The sequence below is a fragment of the Dermochelys coriacea genome, chromosome 17 (assembly GCF_009764565.3).
Source record: "Dermochelys coriacea isolate rDerCor1 chromosome 17, rDerCor1.pri.v4, whole genome shotgun sequence".
NCBI lineage: Eukaryota > Metazoa > Chordata > Testudines > Dermochelyidae > Dermochelys > Dermochelys coriacea.
The window spans coordinates 3,337,816-3,358,551 of record NC_050084.1 but is presented as its reverse complement, the minus strand read 5'-3'; the positions used below and the strand labels follow the sequence as shown (position 1 = coordinate 3,358,551).

The 20,736-nt window shown below is 36.8% G+C and overlaps 1 protein-coding gene and 1 long non-coding RNA gene across 15 annotated transcripts in view; one reads left to right on the top strand and one right to left on the bottom strand.

Moving 5' to 3' along the window:
• NCOR1 (nuclear receptor corepressor 1) overlaps positions 1-20,736 on the top strand; it is a 114,232-nt gene that overhangs the window by 70,300 nt on the left and 23,196 nt on the right. For 10 of the 14 annotated variants that reach the window (XM_043499495.1, XM_043499494.1, XM_038376281.2 and 7 more), the window contains 12 exons: positions 2,295-2,434; positions 3,277-3,403; positions 6,089-6,644; positions 10,606-10,735; positions 11,072-11,267; positions 14,388-14,561; positions 15,490-15,650; positions 16,518-16,638; positions 16,725-16,826; positions 17,533-17,633; positions 18,519-18,687; positions 20,071-20,214. In XM_043499495.1, coding sequence (XP_043355430.1) covers positions 2,295-2,434; positions 3,277-3,403; positions 6,089-6,644; positions 10,606-10,735; positions 11,072-11,267; positions 14,388-14,561; positions 15,490-15,650; positions 16,518-16,638; positions 16,725-16,826; positions 17,533-17,633; positions 18,519-18,687; positions 20,071-20,214 — 2,121 coding nt within the window. The remainder of the gene's footprint in view (positions 1-2,294; positions 2,435-3,276; positions 3,404-6,088; positions 6,645-10,605; positions 10,736-11,071; positions 11,268-14,387; positions 14,562-15,489; positions 15,651-16,517; positions 16,639-16,724; positions 16,827-17,532; positions 17,634-18,518; positions 18,688-20,070; positions 20,215-20,736) is intronic. The other 4 variants (XM_043499493.1, XM_043499491.1, XM_043499501.1 and 1 more) reach the window with 1 other exon arrangement.
• Positions 11,262-20,161, bottom strand: LOC122456991. Its single transcript, XR_006276241.1, has 3 exons — positions 20,040-20,161; positions 16,536-16,647; positions 11,262-11,735 (listed from the first exon to the last, which is right to left on the bottom strand). It is a non-coding gene; the product is annotated as an uncharacterized LOC122456991 (long non-coding RNA).

The following is a 20,736-nucleotide window of genomic DNA, read 5'->3' as shown; positions in this document are numbered from 1 at the left end:
AACCTCAACCTCTTGCTGCATTTCATTTTCAGTCTGGAAAAGAAGGCCAATACCCACCTTCATAAAGAGCTTCTGGATGTATTGATGAGAGACACAAAAATATATCTATATTATATTAAGATCTTGTTTTCTGCTTTATCTCACTAGAGTCTAAACTATACCTGGCATGATTTTATGTAAAATACTAACATACACAGTCCCCACTCTACTTAGTAAAGCTATATTCTATGGATTGTAAAATAGATGCCTTAAATGATCACCTAGAAGTTTGCCTTCCTCTACTTAAGCAGCTATCAACTGGCTTCAGGTCATCCAAGTAATGTCACACATGTCTAAGATATCAGACTAAGATGATGGCAGAAGAAAAAGATGCTTGATAAATTTTAAAAACTACTTAACAAGCAAGAAATATCCTCCTATGCAGTTTACAAAACCAAATCATTCTAGTTGCACAAGTATAGCAAGTTCCAGATGGTTGATATGACACTTAGGTATTTCTTTTTGAGGGATGTTTAAGAAGAACATGTTAGACACAGCAGTATTGAGGCAGCATTTAAGTATTAATCTACTAGTAGTTTCATATTTTACAAGTGCCAAATGTTAAGGGGTTAGGTATATATTGTATAAGAAACTGCGTTTGAAAAATCTAGATTGTAAAGGTTAACAAGGTGGTGTTGGAATGCAAGTACTGAAATGCAGTGCTTTGGTGGAGCATTGGTTGTCCTTATGTCACTGATAACTGGTAGCGAGGATAAACAAATGTTTGTTAAATTATTTTCCCAGAGAAACATGGTTTTAGAGCCAAGCATTGCTGTTGCCTCTCTTCCATTTATTCCAAACAGCCAATAGCCCCACATTGTAGATTTCAAGCCCTCAACTTTCCAGTCACACCTGAATTGTACAATTTTTAAAGGTGAGATTTATACTGGTGGCAGTTATGAAGTTTCATAAACTGATCAGTCTCTGTCATAGTCATTTGATGATTTGTGCCTATATAGATATAGAACAAAATAAGAAAATACAGTAGGACCTTGCTAATGTACGCTGACTGCGGAACCAGTCTGAATTGTTAAGAGCCTGAACCAAACCAACTGAAGTCAATGGACTTCGTATCAGACTCTAAACGACCAATTGAGGAAACAAAACAGGGATTCTGCATCATAAAATGTAGTTTTTATGTACTTCATTACTTGCACAAAATGACAGTAGCTACTGCAGTACTTAAGTCTTTGTAAACTACCTTGTGCGTACATTATAAGGGGAGCGGGTGTGCCATTACAAAGAGGGTTTCATTGTCTTTCTCACAGCATGTAGCCGGATGTGGAATTCACTGCCGCAGGAGGGTAGACTCAGCTGAGACTCAATAACTTGTGATCAGTAGCCTGCCTACCTACAAATAGAAATAAGGATAATTAAATCTCATGCTTCAGTCTGATAGTTGATCACTGTAGGGGTTAGGAAGGAATCATTTGCCCTTGTGTTGTATTATACATTTACTCAAGCAAGGACATTATGAAGCTTTCACCTTCCTCTGATGCATCAGCACTGCCAAAGGAAACATACTGGACTTGATAGACCAGTGGTGCGATCTGTCATGGAAATTTTATGTAGTGGTACTTTATCTGTCATTTGCCAGGAAATTTGACTTTACTGTTTTCTTATGAAAGTTTTAACAAAATAGGCTTAGTAGGATGTTGTTTCAATAGTAGAAGGAAATGTGAAGTTTTCATAATATCAAAGTATTAAAAAAAGATTTATCTTTCGAAATGTTACTGTACCAATTGTTTACTACTTACCAAAAATAGTCTTTAAGCTGCACCATTCATGTTATGGTATTGGTGCTGCTACCGGTTCTGGGGTGATGTCATCACAACAGCTGTTTGAGCATTGTCATCTGGAGAGGCAACTGTGCTGACAGCTTTCTAACAGCACTAGTTAATTCTTGCTAAATACATTTTTAATTTACGTTTTCTATAGTAAGTCTGAAAACTTAGCTAATGAGCGCATGGGAGGGAATGTGCTGACTGGTTCTGTTTCAGATATTGGCAAAACTTTTGAATGGAATAGCTTCAGAGGCATCCTGCTATGCTTTATGAAGTGCAGGGTTTTTCCATCTGTTGGGTGGGTTCATTATTGCAACAAGAGTCATTTTAAGGACAATGTGATTTACCCCATTTTCTTACATCTGTGTTTAAGTCAGACCTTTTTAAAGTGGAATTTGTGTTGTTGAATTGATTTCTGGTTAGTCTGATTATTATCATGGTAAATATTAATCTTGCATTTTGTTTAAATAGGGTTAGTGGAACATGGTCGCAACTGGGCAGCAATAGCCAAAATGGTTGGAACTAAAAGTGAAGCTCAGTGTAAAAACTTCTACTTCAACTATAAAAGGAGACATAATCTGGACAACCTCCTTCAGCAGCACAAACAGAAAGTGAGTAAATCATACTGGATTAAATAATTTTTGGAGAGAATTGGGTTTGGTCTAAAGTTAGAGATTGAGGCTCACAATAGAAACTTCTTCAGCCTACCGTTTTGTTTAATTTCACCTGTTTTTGCTTTGTACTTTCTAGCACTTGGTGCTGCTTTTCATTGCCCAGGTAGATAGACAGTTTAGAGGTATTGGTCACTTTAAATGTAAAGGTCAGTAGTAATATTATTTTGCATTTTTGATGTAATACGTTTCCTCCTGAGGAATTCCAGAGTGTTTTGCAAACTCACCTGTATAGAGGGGCTTCATCCACCAATAACATATTTGGATTGAAACATGTAGCTATTAAACAACACCAACAGTGCAAAACAGGTTAGGATAGCCAGTGGAACATCAGCAACTGAATGTTGCTGCACATATAGCCGAAGTAAAACACCAAAGATGGGATTTTCAAAAGCACAGTGCTGGCCTAATTTAAGTTAATATCAGCAGGAGTAGTTTGATTTAAGTGGGAACAGAGTTAGGCCAGTGCTTACAGCCTTGGAAAATGAGTGGATTATAGCACAGTGACACTGTTGGAGTTACTTAGGTATGTTAAGTGAAATAACTACTGGTTCTGCTTGTATCTGAAAGCTTTTGTGCATTTGACAATACTGTATTCCTCTTTGGCCCCCTTCAGTACTACCTGAGTTAAAACAAGGTGTAATCAGTGCAGAAAGAAACATCATTGCTAATTAGGGGGTTCTTTAACTTCTGAATCTGATATAAAGTAGAGAGAGAATGCATTTAAAATTAATATATGGAAGTTTTGAAGATGGAGTAAATCTCAATTCTTTCTGTCTTAGTCTTCACGAAGGCCTCGTGAGGAGCGCGATGTATCGCAGTGTGAAAGCGTGGCGTCAACGGTCTCTGCTCAGGAGGATGAAGATATCGAAGCATCCAATGAAGAAGAGAATCCAGAAGACAGTGAGGGTAACTACTGAAATATCAGAATTGGTTTGGAAGGAAACTCCTACTAGTACTAAAATGATCCACCATTTTAGTTGCCTGTAATGTTTGATCACCTGCAGAAGTTATCACTTAAAATGATCAAAAAGTTGCACTCTATTTAATTAAAATAGTTTAGTGTAGTTTTCATACTCTTACTGTAGGGTTGAAGTTTAGCAGGTGGGATTACTATATCTATGTCTGAATAAACTTAATTCTGAGGCTGACGGTGAAGAGTTAAAAAAGGATTTCACAAAACTGGATGACAGGGCAACAAAATGGCAGATGAAATTCAGTACTGATAATTGTGATGTAATGCATGTTGGAAAACATAATCCCAACTACACGTACAAAACGACTGGATCTAAATTAGCTACTGCCACTCAAGAAAGAGATCTTGGAGTTGTCTATAGTTCTCCAAAAACATCTGCTCAATGTGCAGCAGCAGTCAAAAAAGCTAACAATGTTAGGAATCATTAGGAAAGAGGACACGTTATGATATTTTCTGTTTTATAAATGGAGTATATAAAACCATGGTATGCCCACACCTTGAATACTGCATGTGTGCAGTTTTGGTTGCCCCATGTCAAACAAGATATATTAAAATTGGAAAAGTACAGAGAAGGGCAACAAAAATGATGAGCGGTATGGACCATCTCCCATAGGAGGAGAGATTAAAAAGACTGGGACTGTTTAGCTTAGAGAAGAGGTGACTAAGGGACAATATAATAGAGATCAATAAAATCACGAATGGTGTGGAGAACGTGACTAGGGAAGTGTTGTTTACCTCTTCACATAACACAAGAACTAGGGGCCACTCAATGAAATTAATAGGCAATAGGCTTAACACAAACATAAGGAAGTACTTCTTCCCACAACACACAGTCAACCTCTGGAAGTCATTGCCAGGAAATGTTGTGAAGACCAAAACTATAACTTGATTCAAAAAAGAAATAGGTGAGTTCATGGAGGATAGATCCATCAATGACTATTAGCTGTGATAGTCAGGGACACAACCCCATGCTCTGGGTGTCCCTAACCTCTGACTTCCAGAAGCTAGGACTGAACAACAGGTGGATGGTTCACTCTATAAATTGCCCTGTTCTGTTCTTTCCCTCTGAAACATCTGATACAGGCCACTGTTGGAAGACAGGATATTGGTCTCTGTGGACTATTGGTCTGACCCAGTGTTCTTAATTTGATCGTACTGACAGCAAATGGCTACATAAAACTGCGCTTGTTAAAAATCCCACATATGGTAAATTGTGAATTTATAGTCTTTAGCTAGTAACTAGCCTCTGAAAAGTTTCAGGCAGGCAAATACTAACCAGCTTTTTGTGTTGGCTGCAACTGTTCATAATTACAGACTCCCCATCAAATCTGTATTTGGCCATCCTTATGTAAAACTGTATCCAGTAACATTCGTAAACTATGAATCAGAGTATTTGACTTAATATTTCAAGCTGCTGATGTCTGCATGTTATTCAGAAAATTGTTCATCTATATAAAAGCCAATAATAATTAGTAATAAGATTTTTCAAATCACAGAGAAGTTTTAACAAGTTAGAATTGATGAGTCTTTAAATTTTACCCGATCCATGTGTTTAACATAAAAGATTAAAACCCACAGGTTTTAATGGCTAAATTCACCAAAAGGAAGTCCCTTGGTTTTGTGATTCTGTTTAAGCATTTTACCAGGCGTGTACTTTGTCTATAAAAGGTTACGTACATTAAATTACAGTTGAGAGACCCTAAACCTTTCAGTTAACTGGTAGGCTGTACAGTGCTCTGTCTGCTTTGCAATAGACATCAGTTGAATGGGAAAGGCATGTAGATGCTCTTTCTAAAAATACCAAAAGCTTGTGAGGATGTTATATTTGAACTAAATATTTCCTGTAAAAATGCTTCTTAAGCAATGAGGATTGATATATTAAAATATTTCTGAATAGAATCGGTTGTGCTATATTATGCAACCATGGTTCTCTCTTAGCATTTGTAGTTTATATTAAACTTTGTTGTTAGATTTTTGTTAGGGAGTTTTGCCTTAAGATTCCAGGTTACTGAAGTTATTTCTGTGGGACAATGATTAGAAAGAAAGATGAATAAAAGTTGCCATTTATTTTAAAATGGTACAAAAAGTTAATAATGCTAATTTACAATTCTTGATATAGATTGAAAACCCTAGTTTGTCACTAGCTGTGATGCACAGCATTGTTTTCTAAAAATTTGTCAACTCTGCTGTGTGAAAGCCTATAGCAGACTTTTTTTCATGTTGCATCCTGTGTTTCAGTGGCTGGATTCCAATTCTACAAGTGTATCAACTATTAAAAGGAAGAAATTTTAAATGTATAGCCTATGGCTAATACCTAAAACTAAAATAAGTTTTTTGAAAGCAAGATTTCTGCGCTAAGCAATAAATCTGTGTAATTCATGTTTGAAAATGAGTTGCTTGGATTGTTCACAAATAATGAAAAGCTTCCCATGTAAAGTAATCACTTGCATTAGGTGAGAAATTAAGTGGTGAATGATTTCTTTGGGGCAGAGGCTTGTAGTCTTACTTGTAGGGATGCCTCATATATTTGTGGGTGCTGTAAAATGAGAGCAATTGTTTGCTGTGCAGTTAGAGCGTGTTAATTATATTTTGAGGGCTTATGCAAGAATGTCTTTCAGGTGCTGAAAATAGTTCAGATACAGAGAGTGCTCCATCTCCTTCACCAGTGGAAGCTTCCAAACCCAGTGAAGATGCTATGTCTGAGAGCTCTGCTTCTAGGATAACCACTGAGATAACAGCAGAACAGGAATCTGCCATTAAAACCGTACCTAGCACATCCCCGTCCTCAGCAGCCCAAAGTACACAAACCGCTGAAAATCAGAATGTTGAGCTCCAAGTTAAGGAAGAAATAAGTAATGAGGCAGAGGAGCCAATGGAGATGGACAGTAGAAGCCACCCAGCTGAAGCTAAACCTGTGCTCAACCTTCCAGTGCATACTAAAGCAGAACCTGTAGATGCTGAAATGAGGTTACCAGAGAACATTCAAGTGAAAATAGAGAGTGATACCAAAGAGAGGGATTTGGAGAAACCTATGGAAAAGTCAGAACCTGAGGAAATGGACTTCAGCCTGTCACAGCAGATTAATACAGCAAGACCAGAGCCCAATTCAGACAATGATTCTAGTGCTACTTGTAGTGCTGACGAAGATGTTGATGGGGAACCCGAAAGACAAAGGTGAGTTTAATTATTCAATTATGAGAGAGACATTAATTTAACCTTGGAGAGAAGGTGGATGAGGTAATATCTTTTATTGGACCAATTTCTGTTGGTGAGAGAGACAACCCAAATTCTACTTCGGATGTCTGTGACAAAGGATATTCAGTTACTTTTAAACTACTAGATCGATCTCTCTCTCTCTCTCTCTCTCTGTGTATATATACACACATGGAAAACTTTTCTTTTTTTTTAAATCATATTGCGTAACTGGAAGACACATTGTTAAAGCAAAATATGGAACACTTCCTATGTTTGTGTGTTCTTCATTCTACCACTAACCCTCACTCAACTCCGTGGTTTGAACTTGGAGATTTTTAGTGTGTGTGTGCACGCGTGTACAATAAAAATATTTTGTAGTTTAAACATTAAAGCCCATTTTTCAAATGGCTTATTTGGCACCATGTTCTTTTGAATTCTGCTTTCCAGAATGTGGACAAGTGTCATGAGTGATGATGATGCTTGGTTCTACAAGCAGTATCAACTCCTACTGGGAAAAGGGACTTTCAGAAAGAAAGGTATACGCTCTCTCAGAAAAGAGAGTCTTAATGCTTAGTGAGGGGAAATGTTGATCTAACAGAATGCCCAAAACCCAGACAAAATATCTGCCTTCAGCAAGGCAAATTATAGCCTGAATTCTCTGTGATAGTCTGGTGGATGGCCAGCCATCAAAAACCATACTCCTGCATGGAAAGCTAAAGGAGGAAGGAAATTAAGCCATCTGGGATCTGTGCCGAGAATAGGTTACATGTACATGTTAAGCAGTTTTTTTGGAAAGGATAGCACCTTATTGAAAACAATGAGAGAAACTTTCCAAAGCATAACAAAAGGCTAGATATTCCTGTCAAGAGTCTCCATGATATGTAATCCTGTGTTCCTCTTCTGAGGGTTGGGGAGAAACTATTGTTGCTTCAAGATTTTTTGGCACAGAACAAAACTATTATTAAAAAATCAATTGAGGCAGGCAGTGATCTATACCAAAACTAAAGTGGTAATTTGGAAAGTCTTTCCCACATCTATCTTCTAAGAAAATTGGAGAGAATTCTCATTTTAGTTGAACTGTAAAGTGGTTTTTGACACAAAGCATTATGTACAATGACACAAATCCAGAAAAATATATTTTTAATCTCCTTTATTATAACTTTAGTTTGAGAGTGTGATGTAATTGAGAGTTTATCTGTTTTATGTGGAAAGTCGTGATGATTCCTCATTCATAGAAGAGATTATTCTGAGTTATGCCAGGATATCTGAAGAAGCAGAGATCCAGAATTTCCCCTATTCTAAGCTGTATAGGTTCTTATACCACTCATTGCTCTAGTATCTGAGCACATTCCAGTAGTGCATTAAGCAACTGTGACATGTAACATCTGTCACATGTTTGTTCTCATATCCTCTCCCCAGGGGGAGAAATGTGTTTTGGTAGGGTTTTATTAAATATCCTTGTTGCTATGTATTACATTAAAGAAGGCAAGGTTAAGGAAATGCACCATGCACTTTGAGAGGAAGATGGTGGTGATTGGTCTTAGTTCCAGAGTCTTGGACTGGTCCCCAAGGGAGCTGTGTCTCTGCACAGACAAGCTTTAGGCTTTATTATAGAGAGTTCTATTGTACCAGAGGATTGATGTTGTTGACCACAGTCTTCTAGGTATCCTGAGCCTAGGCCATTGAGTCCCTTGAAAAAAAGGACTGAGACCTTGAACTTAGTTAAGAAATTCTGTGGGAAGCCAGCATAGGGAGTGGAGGGCATGTCTAATGTGCCTGAGATTTCCTGTGTTGCAGAGGAGAGACATTGCAGTGTTCTGTATTAGCTGGAGTTTCCTAAATGCTGCAGTCTTGATGCCCAGGTATATTGCATTGCTGTAGTCCAGTGAAGAAGTGATAAAGGTCTGACTAACTAACCCCAACTCTTTGTCCACTAGGATGGGACAGAGTCTACTAGCCAACTACTAGGAGATGATAGAAAGCATTACTCATGGATGCTGCTATGTGGAAGCTTAGTGTCAGTGAGGAATCAGTACTCAGATCTAGACTATGGACCAAATTGACCTATTGTGGCTGTGTACTTTCAGCCAAAGGAAACTGTACTGTGACTGCAAACTCTTAATTGCTTTCCTTGGCCTGCCAGCATCACCGCTGTCTTGCTCAGGTTCAGCCTCATCTGTGAGCTGATCTTGTCCAAGCATGGGGCTGTTATGGTGGTAGCAGTGTGGTCTCATGTTGTGACGGATAGGTAGAGATGTGTGTCATCTGCATATTGCTGGCACTTGAGTACATGTCAAATGACCAGTTCACCTAGTGGCTGCATGTAGGTGTTGAACGGGACCAGAGAGAGAACTGATCTTTGTGGGACTCCACACTTGAGGGTGTCTAGTGGTGAAGGTGGAGTTTCCAATCATTGTTTATTGGGTGAAAGACTCAAACCATTTTAACACATTACCTTGGACTTGTGCCACCTCTCTCAGACATATTGTGAGTGACAGTGACTACTTGATCTCTTACTAGGCAAAATGGTGATAATAGGTTTGTTGAACTCTAGGAATTGTGGCTGAAAAACAGGAAGTGTAAAAACTGTGGTAAAGGTGCTTTACAAATGCACTAGACAGGTTTTAATTAACATAATAATTCCTAACATGGTAAAGTTGAGAAGAATCTACAAAATGGGATTTTTCAATAGGTATTGTCGTAATTTATAGGGCAATTCCATTGCTTCTCACATCCTGTGTAACGGTAAGTAATCTTAACTTGCATAGGAGTCATCCTACACTTAGCCAGTAGTTCAGACTAGTGGTGTACAAGTGATGATAAGCACATCTTCCTCTCAGATTTAAGCAAAGAATATATTGGAACTTTTTTATTACTCTGAGAATTTTGGTAGTCTGCTACAGTCATGATCAAAACTCTAAATTTTATAATTTGTTGATGCATTTTAGAGTGGAAGTTCTACCATGTTAAATAGGATTTTTCTCTTCATTTTATTGATTTCTCAGCAGATATTTGTACACTGAAAGGTTTTTCATAAAAGTCCCGTAAGCTCCCAGAATTTCAAAATGTAGAGCCAAGAGTTCATAGTCTTCTGATGTGAAGGAGGCTTTATCCCTGGAAATATTTAAAACTAACCTGGATAAACAATTGGAAAAATATAATGTAGAAGAAAAATATGTATAACATGACTTCTGTCTTAACTATCACCATTTTATCATAGATTCATAGATATTTAGGTTAGAAGGGATCATTATGATCATCTAGTCTGACCTCCTGCACAACGCAGGTCACAGAATCTCACCCACCCACTCCTGCGAAAAAGCTCTCACCTATGTCTGAGCTATTGAAGTTCTCAAATTGTGGTTTAAAGAATTCAAGGTGCAGAGAATCCTCCAGCAAGCGACCCGTACCCCATGCTACAGAGGAAGGTGAAAAACCTCCAGGGCCTCTTCCAATCCACCCTGGAGGAAAATTCTTTCCCGACCCCAAATATGGTCATCAGCTAAACCCTGAGCATATGGGCAAGATTCACCAGCCAGATACCCAGGAAAGAATTTTCTATAGTAACTCAGATCCCACCCCATCTAACATCAACTAAAGAAATGAACAGACAAATTCTTATTACTGCTGCAGAATTAAGGAATTTAAAATTAGAACATAAGCAGACTTATTGAAATGTTGCCATCCACTTGTTCTTTCTTATCTCTGGTGTGCATTGTACTGTGTGCTATTTTGATGTACAAAATGTTATGTTCTTTTTCAAGTGGTTGCAGTATGTATTCCATTCAGGCTTGGTCTTGTGGGTATTTATGCAACTTTTTGCTTTTACTTGCTCTTTGCTTTTCAGTTATTTCATTCAATAAAGGAGTATTTTTGTTTGTAATCCTATCAAGATCTTGCACTTTGTCTAGTTTTAATTTTCTGCTCTCTCCTCCTCCAGAATCTTCACTATGGATTCAAAGCCTTCACTGTTAAACCCTACTGGATCTATACTAGTATCCTCCACAATAAAACAAGGGCAAATGGACTTGCAACAACTTCACCATCGAGCTGCTGTCATACCACCTATGGTATGTTCTTAATGTCATTAGAAGGAGAATCTGCAGTATCCATAATTTGTTTTATGTTGCATTTTGTTATGAAAAATATTATAGAACAGGAGAGAATTTGTTTGTTTTATCACAGTACATTTGTAATTGAGTTTAAATTACAATAATAAATGCAGAACAGTTAGCTTTAAAACACCCAGAAAAGTTCTTATGCTGCCTCTGAAGTATATAGAAGTAGATCACATCCTTTGACATGGAGCAAGTAGACATGAGTTATTGTTGGCAAAAGAGAGCTACTTTGGTAAATGTTTGATATGTATTATACAGATATTATGTACTTATTTTCTTCCCTTTTAGGTCTCTTGTAGCCCATGTAATGTACCTATTGGAACACCCATTAGTGGTTATGCTCTCTATCAGCGGCACATTAAAGCTATGCATGAGTCAGCATTGCTGGAGGAGCAGCGCCAGAGGCAGGAGCATATCGATATGGAGTATAGAAGTTCTGCAAGTCCATGTGGCACCTCCAAGAGCCCTAATGTTGAGTGGGAAGGTAGGCGACGCGACGTCTTTTTTGAAAACTCAAGAACTAAGCAACCTTTGATATTGCAACATGGGTCATCTTCTGCATTATAAACTGCAAGAATCAATTATTGGAATCTACTAGACCCTTTGCTAATGTTTCATCTCTGTGCATGTTAATCACCAATTTCATGGAATAGGTTTCATAATGTAATTAGCAAGCAAATTACAAACTGCTCTATAGTACCTTACATGTAGTTGTGTGAAGAGAAAAATGCATCCTACTGGAACCCCTTCTGTTAGGAAAAGGTGTACCAAGAACCTGGTACTGTGGCAAGGTAGTAAACTAGTCTAGAATTAATGTGGTGGATGCAGTGATGCTAGAGGTGCTGTCGTCTGGTCCCCAAATGCTTTGAGACTCCGTGATAAAATCTCTTCCAATGTTGTACATCCTTGGGTGGACCAACTTAGATCCTTAAATCAAGCTTTTTGAGTTAACCTATTGAGAATAAAAGAGATACAAGGTGAGTGAGGTAACATCTCTTATTGTAGCCCAATTTCTGCTGGAGAAAGAGACATGCTTTTAGCTCCACTGAGGAGTTGCTGAACAAAGACCTCTTCAGAATGTTGTTAAACTTAAAACTGTTGTTTAGGACCGTGGTTCTCAACCAGGGGTACGTGTACTTCTATGGTACCTAGAGGGCATATAGGGGGTACATCAACTCATCTAGATATTTGCCTAGTTTTACAACAGGCTACATGAAAAGCACTAGCAAAGTCAGTGCAAACATACAGACATTGACTGGTTTATACTGCTCTATATACCATACACTGAAATATAAGTACAATATTTATATTCCAATTGATTTATTTTATAATTGTATGGTAAAAATTAGAATGTAAGCAGTTTTTTTCCAGTAACAGTGTTCTATGACACTTTTGTATTTTTGTCTGATTTTTTTAAGCAAGTAGTTTTTAAGTGAGGTGAAACTTGAGGGAACGCAAGACAAATCGGACTCCTGCAAGCGTACAATACTCCGGAAAGGTTGAGAACCTCTGATTTAGAATACCTTGGAATGTACATCCTCATTCACTACTTTTGTTGTAAGAACAAATGTTGTGTAACCGGTGACTCTTACAGTGACATAACCAGCACTAATAACATGAGACATCTTAAACATTTTGATTTTTGGAAAACAGTTTTGAGTTTTCAGCATACACTACAGTTTTAAATTACATTTTCTTGAAAACCTTCATATTAATTTTTGCCAAATCAAAAAATAATTGCTATGTTTGAGAATGTTTTGAACAGTCATGTACCTGTTCTCTTCCAATCACAATAGTGAGGAGAGAGCTTGTAAAGAACTGTTTTTGGAGGTTGTTCCTTTAGAATAGGTGGAAGAACTTGTGAATGCAATTACAAATGCTATCTAGCCAAAATACCATTTCTTTGAATAATAGTAGGCATTGGCTGTAGTTTATTATGAAGTATTAGAAAGTTTGAAGATGAAGTTCTCTGCCAGCAAAATTCAAGATTTCTGTGAGTGCCAGCAAAAAGATGGGAAGAATTTGATAAAATGCGCTTGAGTCCTAAAGGATTTAGTATTTTAAATTCTGAACTTTTAAAGAGTTGTAGGCATCCCAAACTATTCTAGAGTTTCTGTTCCTTTAAGTCTGTTTTGCAGCTGGGATTTCTCCACTGTATTCAGTGCATTGGAGATCAACCCACGGATTCTATTTTAAACTTTACAGTATAGGTTTTAGGATATTTACATAGGATGCATGAGTTAAAGGCAAGTGGCCAAATGAAAGACCATGTAATAGCACAGACTTATTGACAATCCGCAACGAACTTATCTGTGACATACAATGGTAGACATAGTAATTTTTTTTGCAGTACGATTAGTACTATTTAACTGATGAGGTTAAAGGTGTACTTCCTCAGCTACAGTAGGCTGGTTCTGATTCATAATCAGGTATTCTTGAATTATCCTTTCACATTCCCCTTCTATTTGCGAAACAAAATTTGAGGTTCTAAAATACAGACAAATCTTGACCTTAATTCTGTTATTTCTAGAGCAAAATTTTCTTCCCTTTTCCTAATCATTGTTTTAATTATGAAACTCCAAAGCCATTGACCATATAGATTTACTGCTCTTAAATTGACTAGGAGCAGCCCTTAACTGGTGGACGGGAGTATGGAAATCAATAGTAGTGAGTTGTCTTCAGTCTAAAACAATATTTACTCTTAAATCTTGGTGGCAGGATTTAGAAGTAAATATTAAGGATTTAGAAATAAAAATTGGCAGCTTCTCTACTGAACCTTTCTCACATGGCTTGAGTTACACTGGTACTGTTTGTTTTTAATATAATTACAGTTGGAAGTTTTTTGTCTACATCTATGAAAATTTGCATTATCAAGTACAAAGTGAATAACTTTATTGATAAAAACTCAAGCAGGGAAGAGATTGAGTCTTTTTAACTTCTCCTATAGAAAAAATGTGCATAACGTTGCAAAAAATATTTCACCAGCTTTTTTCCTCCAGTAATAAGCTTATGTAATAATTTTTAAATTATGATATTTGCCAAAGTCAGTTGTTCAATGGTGATCAGCTCTATTTATGTACCGTCAACTTTTAAACATGTCTGAATCTGGAAGACTCAAAAAGACTAACAAGGCTAAATACACTCAGTTTCTAGGGGTAACACTTGAATCAAATTGAATGCCAAAAAACTGGTACAGAAATCGGTACGCTTGTGGTTTAATATGCAAAATTGTCTGAAGTTTCAGTAATTTCTGATCCAAAGATGCTTATTGATCTTGAACTCCTACAGACGTTTTCTCATGTGTGGGAGGGAAACTGGTCTGGAAGCTCCTTTTATCCAGGAAGGGAAGAAGTCCCGTTGTTGTTAGCTGTGAAGTCTTTCATTTGCAATAGTGCTGTGATTAAGTGGAATTGTGTATGGAAGTCTTTACTTATGTGGTCTGAAAAGTTCTTTTGGAATGAAAGCATTTAAACTTCTGACAAGAGTGCACTTGACTTTAGAAGACAGATGGTCTTGTCACTTGGCTGTTGTGATCCAGTTCTTTTCACACTAAGTATTTTAATATAGGGTGGTTCTCTCATTATGATAACCTTAACTTTTATAGGAAAATCAGTCGCTTATATGCCTTATGTTGAGGTCAAACGAGCAATAGAACAGGAAGCACAGGTGCAAAACACAGCAGCAAGGTCGGCATCGCCATACAGGCTATCTCCAAGAGAAGTCAGTAAAGCCTCTCCACAGCCTGATATGAATGCAGCTCGCTATAGTGTTCCACCAGGTAAATATTATCTGTTTTGCACAATAGCCACTGGCTGTCTGCCTTCATAGGTTAGACTTCCATGATTTAATGTAGTAGTAAACTTTCTTTAAAGGTTATCTGCACTATTGAAAATGACTGACATTTTTGTAAATAAATCTTCCTTTGGGATTTTCCAGTCAAGGGGGAACGTGAACCCTCATGTTTTCATTTTGCATCAGCTGGTTCTCTTCTCTAATATGTATTTTCTTAACCAAATGTGAAATCTTATGGTATTGGGGTTTTGAAATTTATTAGAGCTCCAGCATAGAGCCAAAGTGGCACATGAGGATTTTAGTTTAATTTGCAAAAAAGAATTCTCCAATATGATATGAATGGGGGAAGGAAAAAGGAAAGTAGAACCTGTTAAAATATACATTAGTACTTGGTTAGAAGTGCTTTTTAATAGACTCTAGCTATTCTGTCAACTATGGAAAAATAACCCACAATCCAGAAATGTATAACTTTCGTTAGTGTTTTTTTTTTTTCCCCCAGCGTGTGATGTTGGACCGTAACAGAGGACAAATTAAGGAAAAACTAAATGAAATAAAACCCAAATCTAATCAAGTATTAAGAACAAAAATGGTTGTGGAAAAAAAAATGCAGGGTGAAAACTTGGTCCACCTTGCTTGAAAATTTAAATTTTAAAATTGTTTTAAAATGTAGATAGTGTCATTTATTTTTATATTTTGATGCCAAGTTTAATTCCGCTAAATTTAACTATATATGCCATGAAGAATTGCAGAGGAAAAATCCATCTAAAAACGTTGTAGGACATACCACTAAGCAGTTCTTCTTGTTCACAGTAAGATGAAGTATTACACTTGTTTCTGTTTTTCAGATTGTTCATGTAGTGAATGATAGAGCCAGAAATGGGCTGTATTGTTTAACAAAACTTTTTCTTTAAAAGTTCTCCAGCCTGCTCCTCATCAAGTTATAACAAATATACCTGAAGGGGTCCGGCTCCCAACAACCCGGCCGACCAGACCACCACCTCCACTCATTCCATCCTCCAAAACTACTATGCCATCAGAAAAACCATCATTCATTATGGGAGGCTCAATCTCACAAGTAAGAGAACATTACTCAGCAGCAACTTCTAAGTTTAATATATTCTTCTGCTATTACTTGCTCCCAACTTCATATCTCCAGCACGATGTTTATTCTTTTTCCAACTAAGAGCCACATGGGCAGCCTACCAAAAACCCAAGAACTGCAGTTTCCTTTCATAAAGTGGGGCAGATTGTAGCCCTCATCTTTAATAGAGAGAGTTGGCTAGGACCTGTAGTCTCCCGGGGTTGCATCTAAGAACTAAAGATGAGAGCCATGGTAATCTGCACAGTAGAATTTTGCAGACTGCATTTGGCCACCCTTGCTCTAACTTCTTAAGACAGAGGCATCTTTCCACGTAGAAAATGAATGCACTAGTTCATTTATAGATAAACCAGTGCTAAAAACTGTTCAGCATCTGAGCAGTACAGAACTAAAAATGAGTGACTTCTATCAGCAGAATGGCATTAAATGCCATTTGCTTTTATACTGCCTACAGAGTGACAGTTGGCAATGAAGCTAATGATGTCCAATCAGTGTTATATTTACTCCAGTATTGAAACTGAACCAATCCCAAACCTTTACCAACCAGGAGTCTCATGGGCAACCTATGGGGGTGGAAAGAACTTTTTGTAGCTGCTCACTGGCTGAGTTGGCTTATTTATTCCTGTTCAATATTTGTTCTGAATACTGCAGGAGATGTGTTAGGCTGTCTAGAGTTCCTGTTATAATTATGCAGCAATACAAGATATTTCGGTCAGCTCATCATTTATTTCCATTTAAATAATTAAAAACTAAAGCACAGTCTGTAATATTAATATGCCAGTAGTAATTTAATATTATTCATTACCCAAAAATAACATTTATCAAAGTGACTTATTCTTCTAGGGAACACCTGGCACTTACTTAACATCCCATAGTCAAGCTTCTTATAGTCAAGAACCAGCAAAGCCATCTGTGGGATCCATATCTCTTGGCCTGCCGAGGCAACAGGAGTCTGCCAAACCTGGTAGGAAAACTAAAGCCAACATAAATATTATACACAAGTTTTGCACATTAATAGCTGCAAAATTAATTTTCTTTTTTTCTAACTAGCTTCCATACCCTACATCAAGCAAGAAGAGTTCTCTCCCAGAAGCCAGAATTCACAGCCTGAGGGCCTCTTGGTCAGGGCACAGCATGAAGGTGTGGTCCGAGGTAAAGAAATAGTCATGTATTGAGAAATGAATTTTAATTTGTCAAGGATGATGAAAACGAGTCAGTTAATTTTTATAGTCCTTACTACTTGACTTGCCATAAAATCTCTTGTGATTTACTGACTATTCTTGGCCTTTTCAAGGCAGGGTATCCAAGTGCTATTCCAGGCTTCCTATATACTGTTCTCTGTGAGTGCATATGTCTTACAAAAAGCATTTATATTGAGTAGTCTTAAAAAATTTAAATTTCGAGTCTTTCTGCCTTGCAAATGTTCTTTGAAATATCTGCCATATCACACGTGAAATTAACAAATAATAAGTAAAGAGATACTGTTAATTTGAAATGTAGTCAATTAATAGTAAAAATAAAAACCAACAGGTTAAAATGTTTCAGGAATAAGTCTGCCACTAGCTCTCCCTTCTTGTTTAAAAGACGTAGGTAAAACAGTGAAACTGACTGACTATACATAAAAATACTGATAAAGACCCACAGTAAGGAAACTAATTTTATTTTTCATCTTTCTATTATATATATATATAGACCTATAGCAAAAATAAATTTTTAAAAATTCAGATAGTTTGACTTTTTAAGTTCTCACCTTGGAGAGAACTTTCAATTATTTTAAGCAACTAATTTAATTTGTTTTTAGCTGCCAGTTGAATTGATGGGGGCCTTATTTATTGGTTTTCATTTAATTTTGATTCAGGTACCACAACAGCTATACAAGAAGGAAGTATAACACGAGGAACTCCAGCCAACAAAGTTCCTGTTGAAACCATCCCTTCTCTGCGAGGCTCCATTACTCAGGTTTTTTCCCCCTTTACCTTCTATTGTGTGGTACTAGCACAGAGGTACTTATTTTTAAAAATAATCCTTAACATCTTTGAATAGGCAAATATAAACACTCCAAGAGTGAAATTCCAACACCATTGAAGTCAATAATGCCAGGATATCACCGCTGACAAGAATTATCATGCATGTCTAACTTTTAGCTTAATATCATAGGTTTTGTAGTAGTTCTAAATGAAGACTTGTTAGCTGTACCTTACTTCACATCCGAGTAAAATCCTTGCAGTGCAAGAATTAAGAAATAAATCTTGGTAATCAGCTTTGCACAGATACTGTTATAAAAGCCCAGGAACAACATAACTAATTTTTAAATCCCTTTGTCCTTCTAATGCGAAGATACAAGTAACATTCTATTTTTAATTTTATGGTGGCTTGTGCATACGAAGGGAGTAGGCACAATTAATGAGCAAACAGAACACCCTCTGAGTTAGTAACTCCCTTTCTTGATTTTTATAATCAGAGTTTGAGGATACATTAGTATGGAGTGTTGGTTGAAGATAAAGTACAGCCTAATGATCTTGGATAATAGTATAGCTAAGTGGATGTTCCATTTCCCCCAAAACAGTTGTTGTTGTGTGTCCAAAAAAAGCTCCCTGTCACAAAAGAATGCTGTAATATAGTGTTCCCCATTGTCATTTAAAAAAAAAAATAAAATAGTGCAAGTGCAAAATATACTAATCTGCACTAGTGCTAATACTTGAGATACCAGGAACTGTAAATGAAATTTCTGATTAAAGGAATCAGAATTATAGGCCTGAAGCTACACTTTTTGTTCTCTAGTGCCCAGTTTTCAGTATCTTACATACGTATGTTCAGAATTATACTTAATTGATTTGATTTCAGGGTACACCAGCATTGTCCCAGTCTGGCATTGCTGCTGATGCATTGCTGAAAGGAACCATCACCCGACTGGCTACCGAAGACAGCAGCCCTGAGAAGTGCCGAGAGGAAGCTGCAGCCAAAGGCCATGTTATTTATGAAGGCAAGAGTGGGCATATCTTATCATATGATAGTAAGTATTTATATATTGGAGTAGTATAACTGGTCCATAGTTTAAAATTGCAACTGAGTTTCCTCTTCTATCAATTCTGTGGATTTCAGGTTAGGAATCCGTTATTTTTCTATCGTTTTACATATAATTGCATACAAAAACCACTCAGCTAAACGAATGCTAAGATTGCAAAGTCAAGCACTTGAAAGTTAGGAAATGTCAATAAAGGTTGCCTATGCAATCTTAATTCTGCCCCATTGTGCATGTATATTATGAGATCATGTTTTTCCCCACAGGATGGACAGAGTTGCCTCATTGACTGAGCAGTTCAATATTTGTTTTGTCCTCATCATTAAATATAAAACCCCCATGAATTATTTATTGCACACTATCCAAACCCTTAAATTAAGGTTACCCTACATCTTGAATTTCCAGGCTTCTTATTTTTTAAAAAATAATTACAATATTCTTGTAAGGATTTTATCCTTAAAATACAGATACCTTTTCAAACCAACATTTTAACATTGTGTGTGTGTGTGTGTGTGTGTGTGTGTTGGAATAATGTCTAATAGGTTTTCTTATATAAAGGGAGAGTATCCATATATTTAAGCCAAAATTTAAACTGCTTTAAGACTGTTCTAATGTTAGTGGATAAGACTTTTACAGTTCCTTAATACTCAATATTTTGTTCTTCCATTCCACTTGGAAGAATTAAAAACCCCCAAACACGCTATTTTTATAAGACCTACAAAAAACCTGCGGTTTCCCTGGTGGATTTTCAGAAGCAGTCATCAAACAAGCTCTTTCCCATAGCTAACATAACCTCACTGGAGCATTGGATCTAACATAGGGAGACTTTCACAGAGCTTCCCTGAAGTCAATGGGACTCCATGTGGGTTGAGGGGTCCACCTGCCTAGTTCAGCTTGCAGTATTAGGATGATAAATTATTAGAATCATCCAGAAAGGTGACCTTGGTGTGATGGGTCTTACACAGTGTATAACTGAAGGAGATAAAAACTGACACTAGTATTTAATTTCTATGTTAGTTTTAAAAAATTAGTTGACATGTGAAAATGTCAAAATAACACTTCCTTTAAAGAATAGAGGGTATTACAAACTCAGGAGAGTTAGAGGAAATACGTTATCCTTTTAACATTAAAATTCAAACTTCAGATCATAATATTGTAGACAAAAATATTTATTTACTAAAGTAATATTACAAGATTTAAGTAGGAAAAGATGAGTGTTAAAAAGGCATTTAAATATGTTTGGGTACAGTATTGAAAAGGTAAACATTGTTAGAATAAGTTTTTGGTATCCTGTATCAAGGTTCTACTGTGTAATTGATTGCTTGGTTATGTTATGTTCTCACCTTTTCCTTGCTACACATCTGTATAATTCAGCAGCTATTAAGAATGTCCGAGAAGGAACCAGGAGTCCAAGGACTGCTCATGAAATCAGTTTAAAGAGAAGCTATGATGCGATGGAAGGAAATATTAAACAAGGAATGTCAATGAGGGAGTCTCCAGTATCTGCACCATTAGAGGGTAAGCAACTATTTTAAATATACTATGTGCCTTAATAACAATTACATTGGGGTAGATCTAAATCAAGAGGATATGTATACATGGGTATACAGGATATGTAAACTGGAAGAGAAAGGAGACTTAAAGGTAGAAATCAAATCACTGTAACTTGATATTAACAGAGGCGTAAAAGCATTTTAGAGCTATTGTTATTGGCGAAGATATAACTAGTAGCATAGAAGTAGTAGAATAGATAGTAGCAGCAATATGACATATACTTCTTGTATTACTTTCTATTTTGCCTGACATCTATTAAGACTTGTGCAGCTGCCAATATTTATATAACAGAGCATCACTGGATTTTTTTGGTTTGTTACGAAATGACTGATTTCCTAAACCATGACCCAGCCGAGATAGTAATGGTGAAGTTGAACTGTAAGCCTTTAACTTTCCTATGTGCCTTTTGGGAGCACAGGAGGTAAAGAAATGTTCCTCTAAGCACTATAGAACCAAGTGGAAGAGACTCCCTCTTTACCAGTCACA